The sequence below is a fragment of the Schistocerca nitens genome, chromosome 2, assembly GCF_023898315.1.
Source record: "Schistocerca nitens isolate TAMUIC-IGC-003100 chromosome 2, iqSchNite1.1, whole genome shotgun sequence".
NCBI lineage: Eukaryota > Metazoa > Arthropoda > Insecta > Orthoptera > Acrididae > Schistocerca > Schistocerca nitens.
In genome coordinates, this window is record NC_064615.1 from 366,034,043 (window position 1) to 366,051,470 (window position 17,428).

Here is a 17,428-nt window from a genome sequence, read left to right on the forward strand (position 1 = left end):
TCTAATATTTCGCCACTGGGCGCTGGGGATGTGAGGGAGACTTAATCCACAACAGGCGAGATTCCTAAAAGCCAGACGGAGATGGCTTAAGTGTTTGCCTTGCTGGAGAAGTGTTTCCCCCTTGTAACACCTGACAGACAGCAATAGGGATGTCGCCAAGTTACGTGCATCTGTGGACACTCGACGATAGCTCAGGCATGTCTGTTATAGACAAGTTGTTTTGTGGTTGGGCGGCTGCTTTCTTGGCAACTCAGGAACGCAGACAAATACTTGAAGCGATGCTTACTGGTGTACAAATAACTGGGGAGATAGCAGCCACTGTTGTAAACTACGGCAATGAGGAACAGCATGAAAATGAGGAGAAGTTTCCAGGTTGCAGCCCAACTACCGCAAGATAAGAAAGTTTCACCATATAAGAAGACTGGGAGGCATGGTTATGCAGTAACGATCATACGTTGGGTAGTATTGTAAATTGGACCCACCGATAACAAACACTATAAAAATCAGTAGACTGTCTTCCCGTAACTATATGTTGTTGACAGAAAAAGAACCCTCAACCACTTCCTGAAATTATTTTATTTTAAGCAACTCTTCATTACAGCAAGAGAGACGATTATTTTCATAAGTTCGTTAATTTATTTTCTCACACTTTTCAATTATTGGCACAAATGCGCATTGTCTCATTTACGGCACTGCTCGTTTTCATACTTTTCACGTTTTCTCTACTAGTAGTTTCCTCGAAGAATGGAGAAAGAGCCAGAATCCAACCTCGAGGAAGATCAGTATGGATTCCGGAGAAATGTAGCAACACGCGAGGCAATATTGACCCTACTACTTCTCTTAGAAGATAGGTTGAGGAAAGGCAAACCTACCTTATGCGATCAAAAGTGTCCGGAAACACCCAAAAACATACGTTTGTCATATTAGGTGCATTATGGTGCCATCCACTACCAGGTACTCCAAATCAGCGACCTCAGTAGTCATTAGACATCGTGAGAGAGCAGAATGGGGCGCTCCGCGGAACTCATGGACTTCGAACGTGGTCAGGTGATTGGGTGTCACTTGTGCCGTACGTCTGTACGCGAGATTTCCACACTCCTAAACGTTCTTAGATCCACTGTTTCCGAAGTGATAGTGAAGTGGAAACGTGAAGAGACACGTACAGCACAAAAGCGCCTATTGACTGACAGAGACCGCCGACAATTGAAGAGGGTCGTAATGTGTAATAGGCAGACATTTATCCAGGCCATCATACAGGAATTTCAAACTGCATCAGGATCCACTGCAAGTACTATGACAGTTAGGCTGGAGGTGAGAAAAATTGGATTTGATGGTCGAGCGGCTGCTCACAAGCCACACGTCACGCCTGTAAAAGCCAAACGACGCCTCGCTTGATGTAAGGAGCGTAAGCATTGGACGATTGAACACGGAAAAAACGTTGTGTAAAGTGACGAATCACGGTACACGATGCCTGGTAAACGTCATCTGCCAGCGTGTGTAGTGCCAACAGTAAAATTCGGAGGCGGTGGTATTAAGGTGTGGTCGTGTTTTTCATGGAGGGGGGTTTGCACCCCTTGTTGTTTTGCGTATCAACTATCACGGAACAGGGCTACACTAATGTTTTATGTACCTTCTTGCTTCCCACTGTTGAAGAGCAATTTGGGGATGGCGATTGCATCTTCCAACACGATCGAGCACCTGTTCATAATGCACGGCCGGTGGCGGAGTGGTTACACGACAATAACTCCCCTGTAGTGGACTGGCCTGCACAGAGTCCTGACCTGAATCCTATAGAACAGCTTTCAGATGTTTTGGAACGCCAACTTCGTGCCAGGCCTCACCCACCGACGTCGATACCTCTCCTGAGTGCCGAACGTCGTGAAGAATGGGCTGCCATTCCCCAAGAAACCTTCCAGCACCTAACTGAACGTATGCCTGCGAGAGTGGAAGCTGTCATCAAGGCTAAGGGTGGGCAAACACCATATTGAATTCCAGCATTACCGATGGAGGGCGCCACGAACTTGTAAGTCATTTTCAGCCAGGTGTCCGTATACTTTTGATGACATAGTGTACGTTTATAGCATTTACAGACTTAGAGAAAATTTTTGACGATGTTAACTGAAATACCCTCGTTTAGAATCTGAGGGTAGCAGGGGTAAAATACAGGGAGCGAAAGGCTATTTACAACTTGTACAGGAATCAGACGGCAATTAAAAGAGTCGAGAGACATGAAAGAGAAGCAGTGGTTGAGAAGTGATGACATTATAATTCTCTGAGACGGCGGAGGACTTGGAAGAGCAACTGAACGGAAAGGACAGTGTCTTCAAAGCAGGATATAAGATGAATATCAACAAAATCAAAACGAGGATAATGGAATGTAGTCGAATTAAATCAGGAAGCGAGACACTGAAACTAGTAGACGAGTTTTGCTATTTGGGCAGCAAAATAACTGATGATGGATGAAGTAGAGAGGATATAAAATGTAGTCTGGCAATGGCAAGAAAAGCGTTTCCGAAGAAGAGAAATTTGTTAAAATCTATCTTAGAGTTAAGTATCAGAAAGCCTTTTCTGAAGGTATTTGTATGGGGTGTAGCCGTGTAAGCAAGCGAAACATAGACGATGAACTGTTTAGAGAAGACGAGATTAGACGCTTTTGAAATGTGGTGCTACAGAAGAATACTGAATATTAGATGGTTATATCACGTAACTAATGTGGAGGTACTGATTAGAACTGGAGACTGAAGAAATTTGTGGCACAACCTGACCAGAAGAAGGCATCGGTTCGTAGGACACATTCTGAGATATCAAGGAATCACCAATTTAGTATTGGAGGGAAGTGTGGGGGATAAAAGTCATAGAGGGACACCAAGAGATGAATATAGTAATCAGATTCAAACGGATGTAGATTGCAGTAGTTACTCAGAGATGTAGAGGCTTGCACAGGATAGAGTAGCATGGAGAGCTGTATCAAACCAGTCTTCGGACTGAAGAAAACAACGACAATAGTTTCCTCGCTATCTGTTAATATATTTACCTGTAATATCTTTTCTACTTATTTACGGTAACTTCGTTTTTTTTTTTTTTTTTTTTTTTTTTGTGGCTATATTTTCCTCTCTCAATTAGGTTCCTAACTATCCTCTAAATCAGCTCTGGAGAAGGGGAGATACAAAGAAAATCGTTAGACTACAACTTGCGTTTCAGATTTCTTTCGTATTCCTCATCAGCAAAATGTATCGCGTACACGTAAACATTAGCAACTGAAAACAAATCGGCATTTTTGTTTCGTGCCATTATAGTTACGCAATACATGGAACGTAATTCCTAATTCGTGGTCACACACACAACAGTTGTTTTGCTCTGAAAACCATTCAAAACATACTCTCAGAACCACTTAATACGTAGCTCTGTATATAATCATCAGTCACGGACGATGTTGACGTATATGAAAAAGGCGCAACGCTAGAAAATAGCAGCGAAACGCGGGGAGATCTGTTGAGACTCGAGGCTTGGTGCGGGAATTGGCAGTAGACCCTCAAAGTAAACAAATGCAACGTATTGTGCATAAATAGGTGATAAGACTGCTTTATCACTACACGACTGCAGAAAAATTAACTGCAACTTGTCTCCACCGTTAAACAACCTTGTATTCACCCGAACACTAATGACGACACAATAGGTTATGATAGTGGCGGGCTACTGAGCTGTAACGTCGGTTACACAATACAGTATTGTGCACACATCCTGTGCTCCCTAACGTTTATTTTAGTTGCTTGATATCGTCGGCTTCAATACGTCCAAACAAATATTTTCTTCGTGACTCTCCGGCTCTCAGATAATACACTCTACTGTTCTGAAATATTTTTGAAATGAGGTGTGTCTCCGATCCACCCGTCACCATCGACAGTGATATTCACTTGCAGGCAGACACCGTCGTGCTCAGTGCCATATATATAATGAGAGCGTGTGCGTGCGTGCGAGTTTGTGTGTGTGTGTGTGTGTGTGTGTGTGTGTGTGTGTGTGTGTGTGTGCTGTTATTACAGGGCTTTGAGCACGACAGTGTTTGCTGGCAAGGGATTTTTACTGTCGATGATGACGGGTGGAACGGAGACACACCTCATATCAAAAATATTTCAGTACAGTAGAGTGTATTGTCTTATTGTCTGAGAGCCGGAGAGTCACAAAGAAAATATTTTCTTGGATTTATTGAAACCGATATATATATACTCCTGGAAACTGAAATAAGAACACCGTGAATACATTGTCCCAGGAAGGGGAAACTTTATTGACACATTCCTGGGGTCAGATACATCACATGATCACACTGACAGAACCACAGGCACATAGACACAGGCAACAGAGCATGCACAATGTCGGCACTAGTACAGTGTATATCCACCTTTCGCAGCAATGCAGGCTGCTATTCTCCCATGGAGACGATCGTAGAGATGCTGGATGTAGTCCTGTGGAACGGCTTGCCATGCCATTTCCACCTGGCGCCTCAGTTGGACCAGCGTTCGTGCTGGACGCGCAGACCGCGTGAGACGACGCTTCATCCAGTCCCAAACATGCTCAATGGGGAACAGATCCGGAGATCTTGCTGGCCAGGGAAGTTGACTTACACCTTCTAGAGCACGTTGGGTGGCACGGGATACATGCGGACGTGCATTGTCCTGTTGGAACAGCAAGTTCCCTTGCCGGTCTAGCAATGGTAGAACGATGGGTTCGATGACGGTTTGGATGTACCGTGCACTATTCAGTGTCCCCTCGACGATCACCAGTGGTGTACGGCCAGTGTAGGAGATCGCTCCCCACACCATGATGCCGGGTGTTGGCCCTGTGTGCCTCGGTCGTATGCAGTCCTGATTGTGGCGCTCACCTGCACGGCGCCAAACACGCATACGACCATCATTGGCACCAAGGCAGAAGCGACTCTCATCGCTGAAGACGACACGTCTCCATTCGTCCCTCCATTCACGCCTGTCGCGACACCACTGGAGGCGGGCTGCACGATGTTGGGGCGTGAGCGGAAGACGGCCTAACGGTGTGCGGGACCGTAGCCCAGCTTCATGGAGACGGTTGCGAATGGTCCTCGCCGATACCCCAGGAGCAACAGTGTCCCTAATTTGCTGGGAAGTGGCGGTGCGGTCCCCTACGGCACTGCGTAGGATCCTACGGTCTTGGCGTGCATCCGTGCGTCGCCGCGGTCCGGTCCCAGGTCGACGGGCACGTGCACCTTCCGCCGACCACTGGCGACAACATCGATGTACTGTGGAGACCTCACGCCCCACGTGTTGAGCAATTCGGCGGTACGTCCACCCGGCCTACCGCATGCCCACTATACGCCCTCGCTCAAAGTCCGTCAACTGCACATACGGTTCACGTCCACGCTGTCGCGACATGCTACCAGTGTTAAAGACTGCGATGGAGCTCCGTATGCCACGGCAAACTGGCTGACACTGACGGCGGTGGTGCAAAAATGCTGCGCAGCTAGCGCCATTCGACGGCCAACACTGCGGTTCCTGGTGTGTCCGCTGTGCCGTGCGTGTGATCATTGCTTGTACAGCCCTCTCGCAGTGTCCGGAGCAAGTATGGTGGGTTTGACACACCGGTGTCAATGTGTTCTTTTTTCCATTTCCAGGAGTATATATATATATATATATATATATATATATATATATATATATATATATATATAGGGTGATTCAAAAAGCATACCACAACTTTAGGAATTTAAAACTCTGCAACGACAAAAGGCAGAGCTAAGCACTATCTGTCGGCGAATTAAGGGAGCTATAAAGTTTCATTTAGTTGTACATTTGTTCGCTTGAGGCGCTGTTGACTAGGCGTCAGCGTCAGTTGATGCTAAGATGGCGACCGCTCAACAGAAAGCTTTTTGTGTTACTGAGTACGGCAGAAGTGAATCGACGACAGTTGTTCAGCGTGCATTTCGAACGAAGTATGGTGTTAAACCTCCTGATAGGTGGTGTATTAAACGTTGGTATAAACCTGAACGTCAACTACCCGAGGCGATGGATCGGCCGCCAGGCAGCCCGTGACAGAGCACTTCATCATTGGCCTCCAAGAAGCCCTGATCTTACCCCCTGCGATTTTTTCTTATGGGGGTATGTTAAGGATATGGTGCTTCGGCCACCTCTCCCAGCCACCATTGATGATTTGAAACGAGAAATAACAGCAGCTATCCAAACTGTTACGCCTGATATGCTACAGAGAGTGTGGAACGAGTTGGAGTATCGGGTTGATATTGCTCGAGTGTCTGGAGGGGGCCATATTGAACATCTCTGAACTTGTTTTTGAGTGAAAAAAACCTTTTTAAATACTCTTTGTAATGATGTATAACAGAAGGTTATATTATGTTTCTTTCATTAAATACACATTTTCAAAGTTGTGGTATTCTTTTTGAATCACCCTGTATATATATATAAGCGTGTGTGTTCCATTTATCTTGACCACCCTAAGGAACTGTTTGTCCAGATGCAAATTACAAAATGTTTCAAGCAAATGTTCTTTAGCCATCAGGGGGACATCAATCAGCATGGTTGCTTTCGTGTTGGCTGAACACGAACAGCGGTATGACTTTTTTAAATGGCACCCTGTGTTTTTCATTCGGTAGTTCATTTCCTCTCCTAAAGACCTATTCAAAAATGTATCACAGTGTACCATTCACTGAAATACAACGTTATTAATTACATTGACTTTGGGCCCGGGATAACAAACTCATTCACTTGCTTGAGTTGTCTGAAAACAAATGAAAACCAAGTAAAAACATAACACAAAATTGAGATTGACTCTCATGTACCAATGCCCAGGAGTAGAAAATTCAAAGGTGCTCAAAGCGGTGACACTGGACACCGATACACTGGTGCAATCGTTGAATGAAAGAATTATTTACTGCTTCCAGTGTTGCCTGCTGAAGAGAATTACAAGCAAGCACGATACGTTTCTGCATGTTCTCTGGAGTTGATGGAATATCGCTATAGAGAACGTCTTTAAAACATCTCCAAAGAAAAAAAGTCCAGATGATTTAAATCAGGCGACCTAGCAGACCAAGTAACTGCTCCTCCTCAACCAATCCATCTGACAGAATATCTTCGGTTCAGAACACGACGTGCACGCAAGGCATTATGTGCTGGACACCCATCATGTTGATACAACATAAGCATTCTGGTTCTTAGCGGCACTTGATCCAGAAGAGGAGGAATAATTCGTCTGAGGAAGTTGGCATACGCTGAGCCGTTTAGACTACCTTTGATGAAATAAGGACCAATAATTGTAGTACCAAGCATCCCACACCAGACGTTAACTCTCCATTGACGCTGATGTTCCACCTGTCTAAGCCATCGTGGGTTGTCACTGGACCAATAATGCATGTTCCTTGTGTTTACCTGTCCTTTGTTTGAGAAGGAACATTTATCGGTAAATAGAAGACTGGAGAAGAAGTTCGGGTTGGAGAGGATTTGCTGCTGTGCCCACTGACAGAACTGTGCAAGATTCTGGAAATCACTCCCATGCAATTCTTGATTATATGTACATGGTAAGGATGGAACCGGTGACGTGTAAGAATACGATGTACACTGTTTTTAGTAATGCCAGTCTCATGTTCAAGCTGTCGTGTGCTCACATGTGGATTCATAGCAACGGAAGCGAGAACAGTAACTTCGGCAGCTTCGTCTGTGCTACGACGATTGCGTTGTCGTGGGTTGAAACGCCCCGTTTCCTGAAGGGTCGCAACAAGACGAGAAAACATGCGTCGGGAAGGTGGGTTCTTGTCAGGATATCGCTCTCTGTACAGTTCCCCTGCCTGCGTAGCATTTCGCCTACCTTCAACAACAACAACAACAACAACAATAAAAGAAACGTTATGTCGATTCAGTTTCTAGGAAGGGAAGCCATTACTATATGCCTACTCTACACAACAGTATTTAAAAGCACTAAACTACTATGCTAAATGTACCCATACATAAGAAAACAGTATTGCAGTTACTGTTCTGCTAACTTACATTCCCCATAAATGAGTAGCATTTCTACCTTCTCTTCGTTGGTTTTGCATTCTACTCACACAACTCTTCAACTGACGATGGTTGACGGAATGACGAGTGTGCATTCTATTAATGTTTACATTTGTCCTCTGCCAGCGTCAGCCCGTGGATGCGTTCCATTACCCCGAGTACCTGCACTAAGCTCTGGGAGCGTCAACGTCGGTGTTGTCTTATGTAATTAATAACGTTGTGTTTCAGTGAATGGTACACTGTGTTAAATTTTTGAATAGGTCTTTAGGAGAGGAAATGTCACCGAATAAAAAATACTGGGTACCATTTAAAAAAGTCATACCGCTGTTCATATCTTTGTAAAAAACAAAGATACAACGATGCTGATTGATGTCCTTATGTCACATTAAAAGGATGTCCAAAAAGTCACATCAGCGTACAGTGTATGCCCTCTGGCGGCAACGTAGTCTGTATTCGAGCATGCAGAAGACAATAAAGATGCCGAATGGCATCCTGCAACGGATTTTCCAAGCATCTTGCACCTTTAGTTGGAATTAGGCAATGGTTCTTGCAGGCCCTGTAGGAGTAAGCACCCGCTCCATCAAGTCCCATACGTACTCAGTTGGCGAGAGATGTGTTGATCTTGCAGGTCAGGGCAGTAATTGTGCACCACGAAGAGCACATTGTGTCACAGGAGTCGTATGTGAACATGCATTTTTCTGCTGAAAATGCTGTCGAAGAAACTGTAGTAGCACGGGGATAGCCTGTGCAGTGTGACGTGCGCTGGTTACTTTACCCTGCAGAAACACCAAATGTGCCAGTGAATTCCAATTGATGGCCACGGCGCCATGAAGCCTTGGATGGGACCTGTGTGGCGTGGGCGAATCCACTCTAGAATGTCTACGCCATACATTTGTAAGTCCATCACTTGCATACAGACAGACCCTACTCTCATCAGTGAAAACAACAGAGCACCATTTCACTCTCCAGTCAACTCTTCCATGGCACCAGAGAAACCATGCTTGATGGTGTCCACGTGGCAGTGGCAGTCTGGCCAGAGGCACACATAATCTTAATCCTGCTGCAAGCAGACAGTTCCCAATGATCTCTGATGAAACAGCAGGTGCAACATGTTCCTGGATTTTGTCCCTCGATGATGTTTGGTCAGCCACCACGGCTCGCATAATGCGTCTATCTTGACGTGTGTCTGCAATACGCAAACTTCTAAAAACTGGTCTGGAGGTGTGGCAACGTTCCACAGGCAACTGCTGAAAGCAACAACACACCACCAACACACTGTGCCCAACATGTGCAAGCTCACAAAGCGACCCTGTTCAAATGGCTGAAACTGTTCAGCATGATTACTTAATTTTTGTTGGGATGTGGTTGTACTCTAGAATGAATTTTGCCGACACTGTTCACCTCTAAACTGAACACATTTACTGCCTGCAGACTCAAAAGAGAAGGTGCACGGGCAGGCCTCCTGAGCACCATCCGATCACCAATGATCCCTCAGGAGGCACTTATTATACCCTCTTGTCACTGAGAACTATCCTTGATGGTGTATATATATGCATAACAGGTACAAGTGCAGATTTTTTACAGGTGGTACCTTAATAAGTGAGGTGTCAGGTCAGAGGGGTGTTCTGAACACAATTTCGACACAAAGCAGCTCAATAGGCTGTGGAGTGGAAGGGGTAGGCTAGCAATAGAACAGTGCATCACCATTGACTAGACATTTATTGAACACATAAGTCAGGTACTGCCCAAAAGGAACAATCAGTACAAATTACAAAATAATATTCTTTTCCTTTAAGTCACTCAAACATTTAATCAGGCAATTAGTAATCATTTAACTGAAAGCCTTTTAAGAAAGCAAGACTAGAAAATTTGAATGATGAGTTAAAATCATATTTAAATGGGCTCTGACCGAGCACATACTTTAAAACGAAATACTTCCTTTAAGGAACCAGCGATCAAAATTACATAATCCTCAAAAACCATATTACATCCAAGACATTTAAGATTAAACACTAATATATAACATCAGAGAGCTGCAGTCCCAAGTTTTAACCAGCACGTTTCAGATGGACTGCACTGCAACAGTACAATACAAGTCCCTCAGAGGATCTTCCCACACAGGAAGTTATTGCCGCAATCGACAAAATATCAACATCATTCCATGTACAGACCTAAAACAAACTAAAAGCTCTCTTAAGTTTGGTACAGTTAATTCCCTTTCAACATAACATACATCACAAGTCTAGCCCTAGAACGGCACCGACACCCCACAATTTAGCACGCGAGAAACTACAGCGATGCACTCATCACGTATCCTTACACAATCCAAGAACAGAGAGGCGGCTCCCCAATAGCGGAACATTTAACCACGCGCAGCGTGCGGATTTGCGGGATGCTGTTCTCGTCCTTAAGCTCAACACCAGTTCAAATACTAGTCAGCCTACAATCTTGAACCCACCATACACAATCTTTCAGTTACTGCTTAGAAAGCCAACGTGATAGGCAAACAGACCAGCATATGATAAAAGCTTAAGCAATTTCCTTAATAGACAACCCTTATGAATAGTAGCCGTAATTATTTTTTTAAACGTTAGCACACCCACAGTCAAAAGACAAACAACGCCAATCATAAGGACAGTAGCACATAAGCAAGTAGCAATGGTAACTTCTGCTTAGATTGGCTACAAATCAGCGCGTGATTTAACACACCAGAGAACAGTCTTTACAACATAACCATCAATACAATAGCAAATTACTCACACGTGTACTCTCCCACGATTTCGGTTCGCAAAGCCATAGACAAAACGTGGAGAACGTATCACTTAGACCAGCATAATGGTGCTCCCTCAGTTACCCCAAATAACTGACTCCCTTAGTTGCACAGCAAAGAACCAGACCTAATGAAACCACCACAGTTTTCGCCTCTAAATTGTCACAGTACAAGTGACACTCAATCACAAATGTAATTTTACATTAGTTCCCGTATAGTCAATAAAAGCGCCTGATTTTCACCCCTTTATAACGGCAGGCAGCAACATCGTACGGAAAAGAGCGTAGACACAAGCTCTTACCAATTCTCTTCTCCGAAAGCAGCCACCGCAACTCTCAGGAACCACTGGGACATCCAATGCAAAAATCGTTACTCCTTCACACAAATTAGAGGACGCCCGCTTCCCGCTGCTTGGTACGGCGCCTTCCGTTCAGAGCCAACTTGTATATCTCCATGCGATAGGTCCGGTCCCACACTCGCTGCGTCAACCCGACAACCACCTTCGACCACGTCCCGGAGCACACCCCCCACAGGGCCTCGCCTCGTTACTCCTAGCGTAGGCCCCAGAGAGCGTTGCTTACCGCCCTGACTGTGGCAGTAAAGATCAACTACCAGAGTGGCACTATCGATGTGAGCCGCCACGGCTCAATAAGTACATACTTCAGTGTGCCGGGGATTTTTTTCTCTTCGTCGAACAGTCTTCCCTAAGCACGTCACAAATTTTACGACCTTTTGTTTTCCGCATGGCTGTGACTGCACCAGTTACTGGACTATGACCGCGCAGGATTAGCCGAACGGTCAAAGGCGCTGAGCTGCACTCATGGACTGTGCAGCTGATCCCGGCGGAGGTTCGAGTCCTCCCGCGGGCATGGGTGTGTGTGTTTGTCTTTAGGATAATTTAGGTTAAGTAGTGTGTAAGCTTAGGGACTGATGACCTTAGCAGTTAAGTCCCATCAGGTTTCACACACATTTGAACAATTTTGAACTGGACTACGCCTGTCAGTATAGACTAGCTGCTTTGCGTCTGTGTTCACGCTTCAGCATCCGACATGCTGCCCGCGACAAAATAAACATTAATGGCTTTCTCTTGCCACACGTACTTGGAGGTACTAACCAACCTAAAACCATATTACTCTTAACAGCTTAATTATTGGTCTGCAAATGAAGAAAATTCTGATGCAGCGTTTTTCAGTACACCGACCTCAGTCAACAATCGAAGTAGCTGCAGTTATACCTGTTACACCGTGTATCTACCCCCTGTTCTCCTGTCACTACACTCATACATTTTTATGTTTGTGAACAGTCCTCTCCTCTGTCTCGATGAACTTTTGACACATGCGGCTCTCCTTCAAACAGTTGCTTTTTCATCTTGTTACCGTTAGCGCTATTATTTCTCTTAAAGTTCTTTTTTGGGTTAGCCAGCTTTTTACGTCATCTGCTATAATGCTGCAGATTAATAAGCTCAACACATTGGTAACGGAGCAGTCGTCCCAACGGAACCCATGTAGGGATACCTAGCATGCCGCTGGAGACTAAAGAATAGCGGCGTAACTTGGGTGTCGTTTCCCCCTAGGGATGCACGTTTTAGATGGCGAAAATATGAGGCAAGGGAAAAGAAAAGTGTTAGTATGAATTAGGAGCAGTGAAAAGACTATGGATCACGAAAACGGGAAGGAGGTGGAGATGAATGAAGGGGAATATTGAGAATATTCAAACTGGACTGTGATGACAGTTCTATAAGATCTATATTTCTCTTTTATGGAGGCCTTTGTTTCTGATTTTCAGCTAATAGACTAGTCTACCTCGCTATCCAGTGAGCGTAAAAATTATATTTTGAGTTTTTGTTTTATTTTTAGAGTTTTGCATTTATCGGCATGCAAACATTGAAAACGGTATCGCTTTATTGTTGCAAGCAATGCGACAGTGTCTTATTTAATGTTTTTGAATTGTATCATAAGACAAAGAAGTACTCGAATGTGCAGTTTCTGCTTTCCTTTTAAAGTCGTTTTGATCTCAATAGATGAGTAAGCGTGCTAAATAGCGAAGAGTACTAAACAAAAAATGGAATGTCGGCTTTCTACTGGTCCTGGGCTCCAGTTATCCTGCTTACGCCAATGTTGAGGACTTGGTTGCATTAGTTATTTGCTGGGACAATGTAGTTATAGTAGAACCGTACATCTGCCCACAGAACTGTACTAAGACTTCAGCTAACTGCATTTTGTGATTAATGTTTCTATTGCAGAGTTGCTCAACCGCTACTTCTGGGTTTCACTATTCAGTACTTCAACCCAGGCAGCACTATCACAGAGGAACAAGCCTACATCTACGCCAGCCTGATGGTGCTCATCAACTTTTTGAAGTTGTTCTGCCACCACCACTACACTATGCTGACCACATACGTTGGCATGAGGGTCAGGGTGGCCTGTTGTGCTCTTCTGTACAGGAAGGTGGGTTCTAAATCGTGTCATAATTACTGAAAGTGAGCAGCCGAAGACAATTTGTTTGTACTCGTAACACAAATTTCTCGTAACACTATATCACGTTACTACATGTAACACGGTATCTGTAACCTGCTTACCTTAATGAGGACGTTCACGCTCTGTAACGTATGTGAAATAAGGTTTTCTGCAGATATGGGACGAATTCTTCGCGGAGAGCTGAAGTTTATGGGTGTACAGGTGGATCCTCGCTATGAGACATGAAGCTGATACTGCTGCTGCTGCTCTCATCAGTTACTTTCCCCTCTTCGGGGAAGTGTGAGGGGAAGTCTGTAGCCTTTCGGCTTTTACTCCCCTGTGAACGTGTGTGTGTGATTTTTCTATAGTTTTTGGTGTCTGTGATTTGTGATGACTGTTATGAGTGTGTCTGGTACTTGCCTGAGGTAGGCGAGATGTTTGGTGTTATATGGGAAGGATTGGGTGTTGGGATTTTCTCTTCGACTTAATCGTCGAAGATCGTCATAGGGCGCTTATGCTTATCGCGGGACATGTCATACCGACCTAGGGAGTGGATGAGTGCTTTTACGGATCTGGAAGAACCCTCATAGAAGGCCCTTGCCAGATCCTGGAAACGCTCTCTCAGGAGTGGGATTTCGGCTGCGGCGTGCAAGTCGTCCGTGGGGAATCCGAGAGGTAGGTGCAGTGCCCTTCTGAGGGCGCGGTTCTGCAGCCTCTGGAGTTTGTCCAGGTGATGCTTTGCCGCGTATCCCCAGACAGGGCACGCATACTCCATTACTGGCCGGATCAGGGCCTGGTAAACATTTACTGCTACTGGGCAGGGAAGGGAGCTGGTTGTGTTCAGGATAGGTTATAGGATGGACATTCTGGCGCAGGCCTTCCTGTGGACCTCGTGTATGTGGGGTTTCCACGTAAGACGAGAGTCCAAGGTTACCCCAAGGTACTTGGCGGTTCAGTGCCAGGGGAGTTGGATTCCATTTAGGTGAAGGTGGAGGGGGGGACGTTGAGGAGGTTCGCGCCTTCCGAGCCTGCGGGTAATCAGCATTGCCTGCGTCTTCTCAGAGTTGATGGTGATGCGCCAGCGACGGGCCCATGTTTCCGTGTCATCTAAAACCTTTTGTAGCCTACGGATGACCAGGTCCTTATTCGCGTTTCTCGTGTAGAAGGCTGTATCGTCGGCGTACTGTGCAGTGTGCACCAGGGGGGCCGTTGGTGTGTCCGCAGTGTACAAACTGTACAATACGGGCCCCAGGACCGATCCCTGTGGCACCCCAGCACGAATACGCCTTCTGGTGGAGGTGGCAGTATCTACTTTGACGGAGAAAGTCCTATTCGTGAGATAGCTCTTGATCAGCTGAACTATGCTCCCGGGAAACCCTTGTGTATACAACTTGTAGAGTAGCCCTCTATGCCATACTGAATCAAAGGCTTTGGCTACGTCTAGTAGCACTATCCCGCAGTAGCCTCTGTGGTTGAAGCCCTCTATGGCTGCTTCAACCATTCTAATGACCTGTTGTGGGGCAGAGTGGTTCTGCCGGAACCCAAATTGGAAATCCTGCAGAATTTGCTCTCTGGTAATATGTTCTTGTATGGGTCTTAGCAGGAGGCGCTCATAGATCTTGCTGAGAGTTGGCAAGAGGCTAATCGGCCTGTAGTGCTGCGGGAATAGAGGGTCTTTCCCTGGTTTGTGTATCGCGACCACTTCCGCATGTTTCCAGCAAGCTGGGAAAACACGGGATCGAGTAATCTCATTGAGGACGTTCGCGAGGTGTGTGATTGCTGTGGGTGGAAGATTTTTGACTAGCTGATTAGTGACACTGTCGTGCCCTGGTGCCTTTTTTGTAGGGAGGGACCTGATTACTCTTGCCACGTCTTCGGGGGCAAAAAGTATGGGTTCGTCCTCTGGGTCCTCCTCGGCATTGAGGAAGACAGTCAGTTGACGACTGACTACCTCTTCATGCTCTTCATCCTGGGGTTCTGCCGCTTGGAACTGCTTCTCGAAGGAGTCGGCGAGGGCGTTGGCCTTTTCAACATGGCTGTAGACCAGTCCACGCTCGCCATGCAGTGGCGGCATCCTAGCGCGTCGTTTTGTAAACTGTTTGGTCGCTTGCCATAGTGTATGATCGTCTACTTTGAGAGCTGTGAGGCGGTTTTGCCATTGCTGGTTTCTGTGCTCATTGAGCGCTACCTTTAGTTCTCTCTGTAGACGATTGAGCAGCCTCCTGGTGGCCTGATTTCTGGTGATCTTCCACTCTTTTGCCACTCTGTTCTTATGTCGAATTTGAGCTAGCAAGTGTTCCGGGAGCTGTATTTGCGGCGGTGGGCCATCCCTTTGTGGAGGGGTGGCTTCCTCCGCTGCCTGCAAGATGGTGCCTGTTAGGTCTTGTAGCGCTTGTTCTACTGTTTCAGCAGTAGGTGGCGGAGCGCGAGCGATATCAGAGGCGACAGTTTCTTGGTATCGCTCCCAGTCTGTACGTTTGTACGACGTCTGGTACCGTGGGAGTGCTACCCATTCTCCCACATCGACCTCCAGAATCACTGGGTTGTGGTCGGAGGACATTCTGTTGATTGTCCTTGCGGCCACAAACCCTGCGATCCTCCTAGTGAGGGCTATGTCTAACATGTCGGGCCTGCCTCCATTTTTTGGAAAATGTGTGGGCTCGACTGGACCCCATGTTTCGAAGTGGTGGGTGCGCGCTAGTTGTTGCAGTTTGGCGCCTGCTCTGGAGGTTACTCTAGAATTCCAATCAGGATGTTTGGCATTGAAGTATCCCCCTATTATGAGTTTGCCTTCAATTTGCCCTAGAGCAGCTATGTCTCCCTCATCTATCTGGTCATGTGGGGGTCGGTAGACTGCAACAATTGTTAGGGGTCCAGTGGCAGTGGTTACTTCCACCGCCACTGCTTCGATTTTGTTGGTAGCTGGTAAGAATACCTGGTGGTGGGGGATCCCTCCTTTTACATATATGGCCACTCCTCCGCCTTGGGTTGGCCTGTCTTTACGGTAGGTAACGTAGTTGGGAACTGTCGCTTTTATTCCCGGTTTTAGGTGGGTTTCCCCCATCATGATATTTCAAAACGTCTCATACATAGTAAACTCCAGACGGGATTTCTGAGAGTCGCTTTTTTTCTACTGCAAAGCGCGCACTTTGGCAAATCTGCAGATGTAGTCATGCAGAAAAAAATAATGAGTTCCATTAATGGGTCTTCAATGTCAAGAGCAAGTAAATATAAAAATCTATTTTTTAATATCTGTTGTAGCAAGCCCACATAGAGTGCTGAAACTTCCAATCCCTCATTAAAACAACCTGTTCCTAACACCTTCATGTTAAGCTTTACTTAAATAATACCTGAGATCATTATAATCACTCGTCAGTCACTGACCGAACAACCCATAGATCAATCAGGAATCGCCCCTTGATTAATCTTCCATCAGTAAGATCATGTTCATGCAAAAATCTAACAAAAAGATAATTGCTCTGTTAAATAAAATTGAAACCTGACAAAACGTTAAATAATGGAGAGGAAACCTGACTGCTTATTAATGAAACGAGTAGCAAGTCAGGTGTATTTAATACTGGAATAACTAAAAAGTTACTAAATTTTACTTTTTGCAGAATTTGCCGAATAACAGTCTCACGAATAGTAGATTTAAATTATCATTCATCATTTTAGCTGAAAAGTTCCCTCAATCTGGAGTATTATAATATGACGAGTCCTTACTTGTAAACACGTTTTCTTCAGTACCAGACTATCCAGTTTAAAGTTCTATCGCTATCTAAATAATCTACCAATGGAAATTTAACTGTTCTGTTGTGATTTGTCGAAGCTATCTGGCTAATGGCGGACAGTTCGCTACACATGTATTTCATAGCACTTTGAATCAAACATGGCTCAGATCACTGCAAAATCTCACTAAACGTACTGAGCAAACAGCAACACGTGTAAACACTGCTGATTTCAATTTACATATAATAAGACAAGATACCAAAGAGCAGAATATTTCCTATTACTGTAGGAAGTCAAGAATGCGTACTGTATGCAAGTGCTGAAAATATTTAATGAAAACAGATATCGTTTTCATTAACATCTACTTTGAAAATCATTACACATTCAATTCAGTTCAGTGCTCGAGATTACTTGAAGAATTATTTAAATAAACCTGTCACAAAGTT

General features: G+C 45.2%; 1 protein-coding gene across 1 annotated transcript in view; it reads left to right on the forward strand.

Annotated features, from left to right (window-relative positions):
• The window catches only part of LOC126236185 (ATP-binding cassette sub-family C member 4-like), a 296,035-nt gene that overhangs the window by 25,537 nt on the left and 253,070 nt on the right, over positions 1-17,428 (forward strand). Inside the window, exon 4 of the mRNA XM_049945285.1 lies at positions 13,040-13,244. Coding sequence (XP_049801242.1) covers positions 13,040-13,244 — 205 coding nt within the window. The remainder of the gene's footprint in view (positions 1-13,039; positions 13,245-17,428) is intronic.